Source organism: Lissotriton helveticus, chromosome 2_1, assembly GCF_964261635.1.
Source record: "Lissotriton helveticus chromosome 2_1, aLisHel1.1, whole genome shotgun sequence".
In the NCBI taxonomy this organism is placed as follows: Eukaryota; Metazoa; Chordata; class Amphibia; order Caudata; family Salamandridae; genus Lissotriton; species Lissotriton helveticus.
Genome location: NC_136059.1, coordinates 1,151,755,885 through 1,151,772,013, shown reverse-complemented (window position 1 = coordinate 1,151,772,013; position 16,129 = coordinate 1,151,755,885). Strand labels below are relative to the sequence as shown.

The 16,129-nt window shown below is 49.0% G+C and overlaps 2 protein-coding genes across 3 annotated transcripts in view; both read right to left on the bottom strand.

The window, feature by feature from the left end:
- The window catches only part of LOC144818511 (prostaglandin reductase 1-like), a 1,303,604-nt gene that overhangs the window by 883,264 nt on the left and 404,211 nt on the right, over positions 1–16,129 (bottom strand). The gene's annotated exons all lie outside the window — the stretch shown is intronic.
- LOC144818510 (prostaglandin reductase 1-like) overlaps positions 7,378–16,129 on the bottom strand; it is a 413,003-nt gene continuing 404,251 nt past the window's right edge. For both annotated transcript variants that reach the window (XM_078675996.1, XM_078675997.1), the window contains one exon: positions 7,378–8,002. In XM_078675996.1, the coding sequence (XP_078532122.1) occupies positions 7,892–8,002 (111 nt within the window). In that variant the 3' untranslated portion in view covers positions 7,378–7,891. The remainder of the gene's footprint in view (positions 8,003–16,129) is intronic.

Genomic DNA, 16,129 nt, shown 5'->3' with positions numbered 1-16,129 from the left:
TATAACTCCTCTTCTGCCTTCCGATCGTTTTTCTGCCTTTCTTTCACGTCCCTTCCTTACTTTCATTCACATTTTCATTATTTACACGTTTTTTCACAATGATATGCAATTGTTTATGAGTTTCACAGTTATGCATGCTTGCACTTATTGAAAAACAGTCCTTTGCGGTCAGTCCCATGGTTTGTGAATAGCACACTGCTGCATTATGTACGTGGCCAATATTTGAAATGCTCTGCTCCTGCACAGGCTCTTAGGGCCTCATTTATGAGGCCTTGCGTCAGTTTTGCGCTTCTGATGCGTCACTTTTTGTGACGCATCAGCAGCATAAAACATGCCTACTGTTGCGCACTATTTACAAACTCCTGCGCTACATTATACCTGCGTCAGGTATAATGTATGCAGGGTGGGCGTTCCTTCGCAAAAAGCCTCGTAGAAGTGACGCAGTGAAATCTATGAGATGTCACTGCGTCACTTCTAGGATGCTGTTGCGTCAAAATCTTGCGCCTGCCTCACAGCAGGCGTAAGACTGACGCAGGCACTTTCACATGGGGCTTGCCCCATGTGAAAGGACGCATTGCTGGAGTTGCGTCACTTTTGTGACACACTCCGGCAATGTGTCACTTTTGCGCCATACAGATACGTCAGAAATACTGACGTATCTGTAACTCCTTGCGACATGATGCATCATACATTAAATATGACGCATCAGGTATGTCGCAAGGAGTGCGCACTGAGAAGTGACGCATCGCTGCTTTCACGCAGCGATGCGTCAATTCTCATAAATGAGGCCCTTAGAGTTAGAACTGGCACCAGGCTTGGCTCTGACACAACTTTCCCTGTTATTTTGTTGCCTCACTCACCTGGCAAACTCCACTTGTGACAGGAAGCCGTCCTAGTTTCATGCTGCCTCTCCTTGCCTGCAGTAGCTGGGAGACTGATTAAGCTGGATAGATTATTAAACTGAAATAAATATATCAGCTTGCCTCACCCCATGCATATGCGTGACAATGTATTTAAGTGCGGTAATGCGGATAACCACAATGAAATGCGCTAGTGTCATGCCTGATGCATGATACTTGGCAGGCCTGAGGGAACTAATGGATGAAGTATTATATATTTTTAACATGAGGACGCCCCACTATCAAGGGCTGTAATTAGTGACTGCTTGAATTGTGACAAAGGTATGTCACTCCCATGGTTGGCTTACGTGAAAAGCTCTTTTGATGAGGCTGGTCTATCATATGCTTTTTCTGATACCACCACACATGTATCCATTAATAACAGACAAGTTTAATCAATGTTATTAGCACAATCGCGTGATAAGAGGGCTTTGGGGGAGTCTAGGAAAGCAATGATTGGAAAATATCTGTCCATGAATACGGAGGTTACAACAGGTAGCTACACATCGAAACCAAGGAGGACCTGGGAGCAATTTCTATTATTTAGATTCAGGGAAGACACAGTAAAATACCTACTTTGCTTTCCAAAAGGTTATCAGACCAACTTAGATGTAATTGCATGACCGTGTTGTAATGGTGTTACTCACTTCCTCTTTTTCTGTATATTTTACGTGTTATACACAAAAAGCTACTTGGCTCCATTAATGGGGAGACAATGTGGCTTAACGGGTAGGGCGGTCACCTCAGAGCTGGGGAATCGGGTTTGAGTCTTGGCAGGGACGCTCAACATTCTGTGATTCTGGGCAAATCACTTAACCTGGCCCTAACAAAAAAAAAACAATCTGTCCATCTGTAATGTAACTGGTGCTCATGTATAGCTCTCTGATACCTTCGGGTCTAGTTCGCCATATATACAAAACTCCCCAATGAGAGTGAGAAACCTGAGGCATAGGACTAAAGCTCGTCTTGAATTACAACACCTCTCAGATGATTAAACGTGTTGTGGTAACTCACTTTCTCTGTGCTGCAGTCCGATCACGCTGAACTATATACTTTATTTAAAACATGTAATGCTGCTATTGCCTGTAGGAATTATTATTTAGTAATAATTTAAGTATATTATTCATTTCTATATATAGAGTTTTCAACACTTGGGGGCCCATTACGATGTCGGGCGGATTGCCACCGCCAGGCTGGCGGGGGCAATCCGCCCGACATTCACACTTGTTTCCCCCCGTCATATTAGTATGGCGGGGGGGACCTAGGCGGACGGAAAGACCGTCCGCCGCTTTTCCGCCCCGGTCACCTTGCGGTCAGGGCGGAAAAGCTTTAATATGGTGGCGGTGTCTAATAGACACCGCCAGCCATATTATGATGGGCATTTTGGAATGCATTTCCGTGGCGGCAGAAAGGCATGCGGTCTTCAATCTGGGGGCCCCCTGCGGATAAGAGTATAGAGATATGGTATTCTGTTTTTAATTGTTCAATTTTAAATTGCAATATATTAACTGCATTGTTTTATTGTGCACATTTATGGTTTTTCATGCATAAAACGAATAAAGATTTATAATAACAATACTAAAATAATTTTCAATATTTTAACTCCTTGGTTTTAATCATTGTATGTGTATTCATAAGATGAAATGTCTTACTGTAATTTTACTGTGTACTTTCATGGCAGTAGGATGTAACAGGCAATTAGGATATATTTGGTCCAGTAATTTTAGAGCATCTAACAATAGTGCATACCATAATGGGAAATCTGTTTCTATATTAGACATTTGTTATGAAATTGATGCTTTGATTGTTTTATCTGATCGTACTTAATTGATTGCAGACATGTTACACTGACATGAGACATAGGATCCTGAAAACCTCTGATTGGTATGGTGGCTATATCACCCTAAATATTTCAACAATATGGTGGACCCTTTTAATCCACTTCAGTACTAAGTTTATGTTGTTAATGTTTTTTGATTCAGAGGAAGCCAGCATATATAGGACATTGATGCTTATATATGTGATATTACATTTGTGTATTGCAAAATCCATAATTTTAAACATGTATTTATGTGTACTTTGCACTTTTATAGTCATTCAACCAAAATAAAGTATTATTATTGGAGACTTGAAAACTGTGTTAGTTCTAATGTATTGGGTTCAGTCTGATTTCCGATCATTAAGTAGGTCCTGGGTGGCGGGAAGAGGGAAACTGTGGGAAGAGGGAAGGAACAAGCAGAAAGATGATAAATAAAGGTCAGAAACAAGCAGAAAAAGGCAAAATATAGGCTAAAGATGAGCAGAAAGAGGCAAAATAATGGGCAGAACTAGCAGAGAGGCAAAAATAGAGGGCAGAAAACAGCAGAAAAACTAGCAGTAAGAAAGCAGAAAAGAAGTCACAAAGCAAGCAGAGGAGCTACAAACCTAAGATAGCAGAGGGTAGCGGACTGCACCCCTACGTAGTACCATGCCTCAGGCGTTAAACCAACGCATTTCAGTGTGGTGGTCTGCATCCCTACACTGAAATGCAAAGTCACTTATATATAGTGCCTCCTTAGCTGTCAAGGGGATTGCTCTAATTAGCATCACTGTGTGTCTGAGCAAGCTAGTAGCACCGCACCTATCCCCTCTGTTTGAGGCAGGCTCCGGGGCTGGCTCAGCTGAGCACGCTCTGGCTACAATGTTACCCATTCACCGACACCGTAGCATTCAGCCCTTACGTCATGAGAGTCAGTCTGATTTTGCCCAATGGTTACTGCTGATTCAACGAGGACAGTCACTCGTGTCACATAGAGACACCTATGGGCAGGGCTCAAGTCCTAGAAAAAAAAGTGGGAGGACGCCGTCACCGGACGTGACGTCACGACAGGAAGTGACGTCACAAAAGGTTGCTTTCAACATTGGGCTCACCCCTTAGATGCCGCATAATGGGGACAGGGACGAGGCGAGCGTGCCCATGTGACAAATGCAAGGTTCCCGTGTCCCGGTTCAGCTGGAACTGCACGCTTTAACGCAGAAATAAATCCAACAGAACTTACTGTCACTTCTCGGGCTCTACCTTCACGGCAAAGTATGACTGGCTCGAGCTGCCGTGGCTTTTAAATGAAATCCGGAAGACTGGCATGTAAAGCGCTGCCTAATTTTTAGCTAATACCTCTGTGGCTTCGGCGTTCACATCTGGCCGGCGCACTCCGGCTGAGGTTGATTATAACAGGGCCGCCGCGTTTTCGCAGGCAAGAAGCAGGACCACCGCCTCTGACAGACCAAACAGGGGCCTGTTCCATACACAACAGCACATACATCACAGCCAGCTGAGGCGTCCACGCGAGCGGGGCTTCTCCCAAGACAGGGAAACGGAAATGTGTTATCAGTGCTAACCGCAGAGAGGCCAAAGAGTGAGGTCCAGCTGTTTGGCAGGGGGGATGGCGTCCCCCTGGTAAAATATGTGGGGAGATGCCGTCCACCCGCGTGGTACCCCAACTCGAGCCCTGCCTATAGGTGGGCCACCCACGGCACGTGAGCAGTTCACAGTTTAAGTTATCTTTCAAAAGGTGCAGCCAGCTCCCATCCCTGCTATCAACGCATTGTGCTGCGCGCCGTACAGATATTCGTTATCTGGGTAACAGTTCCTGTCTTGGTAGACACCCCCTGCGCTGAGTTCAAACATTTTCGACCCACAACCGACACATTCTGCATTGCCTGCATTCTGCTCTCTCTCCTCCTTAACAACCGTGGAAGACCACAGGTTACCATGTGCCTCACACGCTACAGCCCCAAGGATCCGGGGAGTGAGACCAGAGCCGAGGAGCACATGCAAGGGCAGTGGGAGGCACTGTGCCTGTAGTAGAGAAGATGGCAGCTCCTGTCGTGGGAGTTCAAAGACCCGCAACCCAGCTGCTTTTGGACCTTCCTGCCTGGGTGCTGGAATGGTTCTGCTGCATAATGGAATGCCTGTTGGACAGCAGCTGGATGCTCTTTGGTGAGAACACCCATTCTGTGTCCCCCATACCTGTGCCTCTTATCCGCCCTACGCGTTACCACCCACTTCACCTCTTATATCCCCTCTATCTCATAAACCTTGTGCCTCCCTGTAACCAAAACTTTGTTTCTCAGGTCCATGTATGAGTAGTGTATCCAGCCCTTGGGTTCTATGCATCCTGGTACATGTAGTCCTTGTCATCCCATAACACTAAATGAAAATACCTGGATTGGAAGCTCTTGGCAGTGGTACGCATGGTCCTGGGAAACTCGAGAACCCTTTGAAAGGGAGGTTCATTTTCACACCAGTGCTAGACAGCTTGTAGGCCCCAAATGCTGCACAAATGCATACTCTGGGATTGGAATCATTTTTAGAGTAGCCCGGTGCTGCCATCAATGTTACATCACTGAAGTCACAGGGACTGTGAAAAATCCAAGCTCCGGAGTCAACCGATAATAAATCCATAATTTAATTTACTTTTTGTGAATATGCAGTCTCTCTGTCTCCTGAGGCTTTCCCGGTGCTGCAGCCACGCTCCGAGTACATGAGACCGAGTCAGTCTGTCATTCTGTCATGACTCGCAATTATCATAAGTTATTAGCAGGCTGAGGCAGCTGACATCAGCATGCTGGGGCTTCTCTCGCACCCTGTTTCAGTTTGGTTACAGTCAGGTCCCACGTGGAGAGCCTGGACAGACACTCTGTGTATTGTCTGTTAATGCCTTTCCATTTCTGCTTATTTGAAACAGTTATAAGATCTTCTTAGAGTTTCTCATAGTTTATATGGGTGTAATTTCTGATATTTTTATGTTTCCCTCGTCCTCATTGCTTGATTTCTGGAAGCAAGAAAGTGTCACTCATTGTAATTGGAGAGGATGTAGCCTGGGGAACTGCTTTCGAGTCTCTGCAATGACGCTCAACATCCTGTGATTCTGGGCAAATCACTTAATCTCCCTGTGCCTAACAAAAATGAATGTAATACAACTGGTTCTAATGTAAACCTCTCTGATACCTTTGGGTCAAGTTTGCGCTATAGAAAACTTCGAAAAAGAAAACAAAATAGTTGTTGAATGTCCCTCATAATTACACTGGAATTATGAAAATGTCACACATAAGCAATCTGAAACCTTGGCAGCTATGGGACTGTCGGCAAGCTGTACAGGAGAACTGTCACAGGTGAAGCTAGCATGGTGACCTGTAAGGCTAATCAAATTTGACAGATTGCTGCTTATTATTTCAAAATAGAGATTGGTGTTTACTTTCCTTTCCCTGGTTGAAAAGAGAGAGGATTTTGTCAAGTGAACCATGGGAGAAACTTGCTGGGGTACAGGGAGTGGGAAAAAGATGTAGGATGTAAAATGCAATCTAACACACAACATTTAAATACCTGTAGCTGAACTGTAGAAGTATTAAAAAATATATCAGCGATTAGGAAAGCTCACGAGGCACTTTATTTTGTAATTCTGAATTGTGATGGAAACAAAGACTTTAATCGGATTACAGCAAATCAATACGCTTTTCTTGGTTGTGCGCAAATGATAAATATTCGCAGAAACACGATTTCCACATATTATCATTTCTGCACAATTTAGTTTTATCAGTAAAACTGTATGTCTATGTAATTTAGAGTATATTTCAATGGAAAACGTGCTGTCTGTAAATGACAGTGCACTACCTCACCATGCTTTAGTAATATATTTGTCACAGTATGCTCCAAAATGCACTACACGCTACATTCTGCACTCGTACCACTCTCCTGATGAATGGACGTGGCTCATTTGTTGCAGATGTTCTTTGTGTTGAATTTCTCATAATTTCCATGACTGCTTCAGCGATGTAATATTGATAGCAGCACCCCCCACTCAGAAAATTGTTCCAGAACCACTGGGTGTAGGTGTTGCTTACCCCCCCTTCAAGTGGCTCTTTATAAACCAATCATGGGTATCTCCTTGGGCCATCAACCTCAATAACCAACAAGATTAGCCTGCAGTACCCAGAGGGTAGGTCATGTACTCTGTGTTACTACTCCAAAGGCTTGCTAAGTAAAGATGTCTTCATCACACAAACATTCCTTGGGGCTACTCACAGTGCTGAGTGGGCTGCCTCCGGGCCCCTCTGATGGAATAGTCTTCCATATAGGATGGGAACGGCTAAGTATGTTACATAGTAGCCACAACACATTAGGTTTAAGTCCATCATTTGTTTCTTTGATGTGCACATGACCCTTCCCTCAGGTGTCCTGGAGGTGGCTTTTAAGTAGAGTGAACATGGAAAATTAAGGCAAATCAGTAAAATTAAGTACAGATAAAGAGCCCAGAGTTTTCCAGCGTCCATCATGTTATTGTTTAATTGGGAAGAACAGAGGAAAAGCTTTAAAACCGGTCATAGACCAGTAGTGCAAAAGTACTCTTAAGAGCCAAAGAGCACCATCTGCGGCCTCATCTTTATTACAGCATTGCTAGTCTATCAGTTTACTTCATTGCAGACAGTCGGAGGAATATTTACTTTTCAATCATTTTTATTGAATTTATTTTGCAATACAAGAAGTTAATAAAAGCAACAATGGTGGACGCAGCCAGCAATAATCAACCCCCATCATTCAATCCCAGCCCCACACGGTCCATTGAAATGGTCAGCCGGGATGTTCATTATTCATCAGGTGTCCAGGACTCCAGCGGATCCAGATCGAGGGATCAAAGAAGGTTCAATCAGTCAAGAAGGTTCAATCAGTCCCAGGGTGGCCACAGGGTTTGCGGGCATCATGTCCTGCTTCTGTTGTCTTTGTTCAAGTATGACAGGACAGGAGTTCATATTTTAATAAAGAGTTCAGATTGGAGGATTATTATGCTACGTTTTTTGTGATGAAGAGAATTGTGTATCACCATTAGAATATCTTCCGGCACCTTTGGAATTAATAACATTAATTTCAATTAAAACGTTTGTGTTACACAGTGAGAAAGATCCATTATTTGCTTCAGCCTGCGTACTAAAACGACCCTGGTGCGCTGTCTCTTTTATGCTGTTATGATTGCCTTTCCTGTATTTTCTCCTTTTAGCATTCCCATGAAGGCCGCAGGCATGTTTTCAAAGCCTTTAGTGATGTGTTCATGGTATTTCAGCTTTCCCTGCGCAAAGACAAAAAACACACATGGTGTTATCCCAACACTGGCTGCAAGGCACCAATTTCATCAACATCGTTTTAACCCCACCTGCTGCGTCACACACACACACACACACATCACAAATGCTTAAACCTTCCTAAATCATGAGCCATCGTGGTTGCCCAATCGTGTGCCATATTGCTAGGTTTTATCTCACATCAACTGGAACAGGTTATTAATTAATTCCTTTAATGTTTCTATCTCTTCCATAAAATGACAGTCTTCTGTAATTCCTTCCTCATGCAGTATTATGGCACCCTCTACCACTACCACATTTCTCCCATGTTTTCCAAAAGTATTTCTTCCCTTGAAACTAAACAGATATTTTCCAGTGATCTATTCTGTTTCAGACCCACTTACTCCTGTGTACTGTTTGCAAGTTTTTATCCGTTTTGGCCATACATTTTTTTCAACATTATACACATTTGCAAGATACTTGGGCATAGTTTATCATTAAATACTACAGTAAGGGGTACCCCATGTAAGCTAGGAGGCCTCATCTGTTGGCAGCCATATTGAAGTTCGGTCTAAATCCATCATCTGGGAGCATGGCCAAGATGTCGGACAGCTGAGAAATGTTTTTGAGTCTCTCCGCTCCCGACCACATGGCCTAGCAGTTCATCATTATAAAATGCAGAGGTGGAGACTGCAATAAACCCCCACAGCCCTGATGAAGCACTGGAGGGGTCCGGGGGCTGTGTGAGCGGAGCTGCCGTACCTTATCTGTCTTTCCACGCATGAGCGGAGATGTGGCCTGCGTGCCGAGCCGGAGGCCCAGGTGTCCGGGCTGAAGAAACAGGCTACGGCGTGCCCTTCCGGCAACAAAGGCTGACTGAGCTTTTGCTTTACCACTGAGTCGGCTGGCATGGGTCTGGGCCTGTGCGGATCGACGCCCGGATCAAAGAAGTAGGCACCTGCGCGGACCTGGCCGCAGTCAGCGTGAGCCTACTGACTTCGGCGCCAGGAGAGTGAAGACGAGGCATGGAGCGTGGCCCCTGTAGTGTCCTATCTGACACTGTTAAGGGTTAACCATGTATGCCTACACTGAACACCCACCCACCACTGATGTCACGACATCACGTGACATCAGTCAATAAAAGGAGCCGAGCGCACGTGCTCGAGGCTCACTAACCCACGTACCACTGGTGTCCATGTGTCGCAGTTCTTCTACCATGTGGGCCTAGGGCCCCACACTACCACAATGGCGACGAGGGAGTGTTTCGAACTCCACGCGATGCAGCCACTGCAAAAGGGGAGGAGAATGCTGCCCGTGTGAAGGGCAGCCCCTGGTGAGGCGGCGCCGGCCGCCGAGAGGCCTGAGGAGCGTGTGTTTTTGCCCCGGGCCTAGAAAAGCGGACCGGCCAGAGCCCACCTGCACCGACCGCAACTCTGCGCCAAGTGGACCGTGCGGTGCCCACCCGCATCGGCCACGACTGCCCCGATGAGGAGAGACCGGGCGGAGCCCACCCGCCGCGGCCGGAGCCCGACTGCAAGGCCCGTAGGCCGGAGGTGAGCCGCGGAGATGTGAATAGCCCGGAGGAGTCGCGTATGCCAGAAGCGACCACCCTCATCGATTGCGCAAAGCGGAGCTCACCCGCATGCCCAGAGCGCGAGACGGCCGAAAACGAACCTTTAAAGAAGGCAAGACCAGCGGAGCCTACCCGCGGCCTGCCAGAGGCGACCCCCGTGTGGAACACTGACGCGGTGCCCACCCGCTTGGTAAAGCGCCCTGCTGGGCATATAAATGAGCCGCAAGTAAACCTTAATTAAAGCAGTGCCAGCGGAGCCCACCCGCGGCCTGCCTGCGGCGTCTGCTGTCCCATGCCGCGCCGCGTGAGTGATGAGAGGCGGCCGCGGCGAGGGTAAAAGACAGTAAAACGAAGCAGCGCCGGCGGAGCCCACCCGCGGCCTGCCGGACTCGTCATCTCTCCCCCGGCCTGCGCAGCGTGTAAGCATAGGAGCTGCGGCGGGCGGGGAGAGTTAAAAAAGTGATTAAGCGGAGCCCACCCGCTGCAATGAGGGATGCTGCCCGAGTGAAGCGGTGAGCGACCGGCAGCGTGTGAAGAGCTGCCGGTGCTGAGAACATTCAGCGGAGACTACCGCACACCAGCCCCGCACGACCGGACATGGCCCCCAGCTCCCCTGCCCGCGCTAGGACTATGTGAGGCTGGCGGGCAGGGAGAGCAAAGGAACTGCGGAGAATCGCCGCTGCTGGCGAGGCCCAAGAATGCCTTCACCCCCGGGCCTCCAGCAGAAGTGCAGAAATGCCTGCAGGCGGCCGGCGCCGCTGAACAAAAAGGGAACTGGCTGCCGCCTGCCAAATGCAAATGTGCCCCATCTCATGGCAGGAATGAACTGGTGATACAAGCTGTCAAAATGCACCCCGCAGCAACTCCACTATGCCCTGGACACTGCAGGAGACTGGGAATCTCCCTTCACCCCCTTAGCTCCAGGGACTGCAATGCTGGTGCCCCACTGCCCAATGAAAAAAAAGAAAGTTACCAAGAGCTGGAAACTGCTGCAGAAGGAAACCCACACACTGCACTGCCATCTAGTGGACACTGGGAAGAATAGCACCACAAGAAGCACCCATAAAGGAAACAAGCACAAGTAAGCACAAGGGACAGCCTACAAGGAAAGCAAGCCTGTAGCGACGCGGATCAAGACGGAGACCCAACACCGCGGCAGAAGTGACGCCTGTGGCCACAGGTGATCACCGCAATCGCAGAAGACAACCTCACGCTGGACGTCGAGGGAAAGTCGGAAACATCTACCGCAAGCAGCAAGATCCAAAGGCAACCGATGAAAGAGCGCAAGTGTACCCCGGACGCGGACAGTACAGGACAGCGCCCAACAGTAAGGAAGCCACACCCAAAGCACCAGAAGACGTGCGAGGCAAGTACCCAAGTGTGAAGAAGAAAAGTGCGACACGCAAGTGGAAGAGCGACAACGCCAAAGAATCTAATGAACCGCAAGGAACAAAGCTACACTGAAGATGTATCACGACGGTACCAAGTGAAGCAAGAACTTGCCACTACACTGCACCCTGACGTGCACCGGAAGAGTAACGCAAAGTTACCCCGCAGCCAAAAGGAGGCGAAACAACCAAGCAAGGTGAACGCCCCAAGAAGCTAAAGAGCCTCACCGGAAGCGAGCACGAGAAGTGCATCCACCGGAGAAGGTCCAGGGAGAGGTGAAGCCAACCCTCCGGAAAAGCAGAGCACACGAAGAGCGCAGGAGAAACTACGCCGACGCAAAAGCACTGCAGCAGAACCCATAGCGATCCCAACGGTCGCGGATAGCAAGAAGACTCGCGAAGAGCAAGCTGTCCACCCCATCTGGTAGCAAAGAAGATCGCCCAAGAAAAAGGATGGTCCGACAAGCCAGAGGGGCGCCCAAACACAAGCCGATCACCCAAAATGATCGCTAGAAATAAAAGAAGAAATTCTGCCAAGTCAGGATGAATATGTCCTGCCAGAAGACGTCCGTAAACCGAGAGATCAGAAGACCCGGAGAGACGGACGCAACATCAAGAGTAACTAGAAGTAATCGGAGACAAGAGAGAAGATCGTAATGACCGGTCCAGTCACTGAAGAGTGGAGAGAAGACAGTGTCCTAAAGACAGGACAAGACCAGAAGGAAACAGGCGGAGTGCACGCTGCTTGAAGAAGCCTGGTCAGCAAGACAAAGGAAGAAAGGTGACCGCACTGTGTCGTGAAAAGGAGAAGAGTGGCACGATGCCATGAAGAAGAGAACTAAAGTAAGAAGTCATGTGGCACGACGCCATCATCAACAACTTCTGGAAAAGGTGAAGAGAGGTGTAACAAGTCCACACACCTACAATAAGAAGAAGAGGTGACACACTACAACATCGTGTACAGTGACCCGCACGTCCTGGAGAACACTGATAGCACCAAGAACAGAACAGGCACCTATTCACAAGACCCCGACGACCCGTGGACGGTAGGAGAGCACAGGCCGGACCATTGGCAACACCCACCTTTGGGATCGAGCGGAAGTCTGGAAGCTGAGGGAGCTCAGATGTCCTGAACAAGGAGAACTGACCGATCCACACCAGCCCGTGGAGATCCAAGGGGCAAAGGCCTCAGGGACACCGGTGGCAGAGGGTCCCAACACGAGAGATGAGTCCATCGCTGTCTAACCTGCATGTCTCGGGAAGATGAGGAACTTGTGCGCAAAGGCAAGAGTCAACAACTACCCTTCAGGTGGAGCTACGGACTTTGTGAGGTAGTACCCCATCGACTCCTCCATTCACATGCAGACTGTGGAGTTGGAGCAACGCTGTGGAATAATACCCGGGCCAGTGGAAACCTGGTAAAAGGGCCTCCGGTGATATCTCGTGGCAGGAGAACACCCGCGAGAGGGGCGTCCTAGTGAGAAGAATGTCCTTCGAACACTCCACCCTTTGAAAAGTGAAGCCAAGCTGCCTACAGTGAAGAAACCGACGGACCAGCTGAAGACAACCCCATCCAAGTCTAACTTCTGGTCATCCTGTTTGACGTCATCCTCAAAAGCAAGATCTCCGTGGACTGACCACCACACGTCCACGGCGCAAGCAAAGAAGAACACGCCTACCGGGAACCAGGACGTCGAGCCAAGAAGAAATAAAGTCTCAGCAGCAATTTCCATCACCGTCATCAAGCAAGCAGCTGAAGAGACTCACTGTAAATTTGTAATTACTGTATATTTATGTACTTCCTCCCACAGGCTCGGACTTTTTGCCTTTCCTTAATTTTTATTAAAGTTTGGGAGGAATGTAGTGTCCTATCTGACACTGTTAAGGGTTAACCATGTATGCCTACACTGAACACCCACCCACCACTGATGTCACGACATCACGTGACATCAGTCAATAAAAGGAGCCGAGCGCACGTGCTCGAGGCTCACTAACCCACGTACCACTGGTGTCCATGTGTCGCACTTCTACCATGTGGGCCTAGGGCCCCACAGTATTACAGCCCCTGCGGAGAGCTGGAGTCGCCGACTGAAGTGCTGGGCCCCGGTGATGTGAAGCCGCTGGCCTTGGCCCTGGGAGGGCAACGGTGTTGATGGCGGGAGGAGACACACTGCAGCACCGGAGAGTGGTGGCGAGGGCGCGACATACCCCTCAGTGGCATGGATTGCTCAGACTCCAGATCCCCGACGGACCGCCGGACCGGCCGGACCGGCCGGACCGAGAGGCCTGTCCCTTGCTGAGCTGGGGCTAGAAGGAAGAGTGCAGCGGTGACGCGAGGGAGACTGTCGCCAGCATAGACTCCTCATCCCCGATGCCAGGTGAGAGGGAGACGGAGTGTAGCGGGTGGGCCCCTGGGGGAATCAGAACCGCTGCCTGCTGATCGGTCCCCCAGCGGTGAGCTCACAAGACCTGGAACAGGCCCCTTGGAAGGCAATGACAATGGCTGGGGAAGGACGCACAAGGCCATAGTAGAGTATCCAAGTGGGACAGTGGGGCCCCTAGCGAAGAGGAAGAGAGTCTCAGAGAGGGGCGGTCTGATCTGTCTCCCACAGGACCAGTGACTGTTGGTGTATCAGTGCTCCAGTGGCCCAGCGCTAGCCCACTGGTAGTGGGGCAAAGTTCATTCATATCACCTCGGTGGCAGAGCACTACCCTCTATGGACTTGTTTCCCAACCCAGGGGGCCATATATTACGTGCGAGACGGAAACTGCGAGCGCCCCCCCTTTTTTGAGCATCCAGAAGGACCCCTGTATACCTGCTAGACACCAGTGATTGGAGTGGCGAAGCCCTCAAGGCGGGGCGCATGGTGGGCCCAGCGAGGACTGTAAAGCGTAGCCGCATAGCGTGGGCGCCCCAGCCCAGAGGAGCCAGCAGAGCCCCTAAGACCCTTGCTGCGGAGGCCCGCATCACAACTTCCGAAGAGTGGGCTGGACGCCGAGACCTACCCTGGGTAGAGACACTCAGTATATCATAAAATAGCCTTCCATTAGACACCTTCTTCAGCACTGAAATGACTACGGCTCATGGGAAGAAAGACTGCACCCTTAAGGATATGCTCCTTAAGACGACTAGGGTCCCGGGTGGAGAGATGCCCTCAGTGGCGCCCGATGGGTCCATCATCTTAGAGACACCAGATGAACTGACCACACATCCATATCTGGAGTCGCTGTTTGCCTCCCTATGAGAGGATCTACAATCTTTTCGGAGGGAAATCACACAGGAATTAAAAGAAAACTGGCACGATCTAGACAGGCTAGGTGAAAGAGTCTCCACATTAGAAGACCAGGAAACAGGCAGGGAGGAAGAGATAAAATAACTCCAACAAGAAAACCTCCGCCCTAGAGATCAACACCTGGACCTGCAAGCCAATACAGAAGACCTGGGGAACAGATTGCACTGGAATAACATCCACATACGCGGGGTCCCTTCCGGAAGTAAGGGATCTGACATCACCTCCTATATTCAGGGCTTATTCAGACACATTCAAGGGGCTTCCGCAGAGACAGTAATCAAGCTCGATAGAACACACAAGGTGGGCCCCAAACGCTCGCCTAAAGCCCCGCCATCGGATATCCTTACGTGCATGCACAAATTCCCAATGAAAGAAAACATCCTCCAGAAAGCCAGAAGTCACGATCACCTCCAATATCAGGGGTACCACCCAGTCCTGTACCAAGATTTGGCAGCATCTACTCTTCAGAAGTGGAAGGACTTCCACCTCATCACTGCACACCTCTGTGCGTCGGGGTGAGCTACTCGTGGGGATACCCCTTTCGCCTGATCTTCCGCCGGGATGGGAGGTTGTATCAGCTCAGACCCTTGGAAGAGGCGCAACACAAGCTAGGCTTAAACAGAGACTTGCATGAGTCGGAGAGGGGTGATGGAGGAGAGCCGAATGGAGGAAGCAGCGCCGGGCGGGGAAGTGCTGGGGGCTCCCTGGGAGGACTTCCTCTGGACCTTGAAACAATAGCAAGGGAGAAACACAAGACCTGACACTCCCTGATCGCATCTGGGCACCTGAGGTTTCCTCGTTGTCCTTCCACCTTGCACCACTTTTTCTGTGCTTGCCCCATCTCTGCCTGATGGCACTACTTGGACACAAAGGTCTTGGTCTGGGGGTGGAGGGTAAGCCTCACCCACGACCTCCACTCGCAACCAAATGTACTCTCCAGCAATGGAGCTGTTGTTTTTCAATGTTCATTTTTATTTTATATTGTCGTTATTTGTTATGGGTTTAGATACCTTATTTTTTTTCTTTTTGTTTGGACCTTGGACCTGGGAGCCACAGATGCAAGCCCTTGACCTTATCCCGCCCGTGCACACAGCACCTTAAATTCCGCACCCGTAAGCCTTTCTATTGGGTGCATGGTGGCCTCTACACAGCTTTTTTTCTTACTACCCAATGTCAGATCAACTGAAGGTCCTTACACTTAACGTTAAAGGCCTCAACCACCCCCTGAAACGAAGGTCTCTCCTATCATACCTCAAACACTCTGGAGCCCACATTTGCCTGTTACAGGAGAGACATCTATTACCAAAGGGCGAGTACAGACTCCGCACCAGGCACTTCCCACATCAATACTTTTCATCACTTCAGAATAAGACAACAGGGGTGGCCATTCTGATCTCCCGATACTTTAAGGGAAAAGTACTATCTAAAGAGGCCGAATTGAAGGGAAGGCTATTGGCATATTCATTTCAAATGGGCTCCAGAACTCTTACAGTAGCAATGGCATACATACTTATAATAAGGGGCAGGAGAGGTTTCTAAGACAGGCGGTGATGGATACATTGAGCACCCTAAACAACACAGTCCTGGTGAGGGGGGTCTAAACCTAGTTTTTGACAACAACATGGACAGATTTGCTCAGAGATAGGCTCAGGTAGGCGCTTTGTCAAAGACGGGACTAGAATGGCTACAGGGGATGTGCCTAATTGACATGTGGAGGAACACACATGCACACAGCCAAGATTACACATTTTATTCATATGCGCACAGAACATACACTAGGTTGGACTACCACCTGTACACACGAGAACTGCTTCCTGGCGTACACAGTCACCATTGAACCTCAAACCCCAGATCGCGAGGCAGTGGTAGCCACTATTGAGA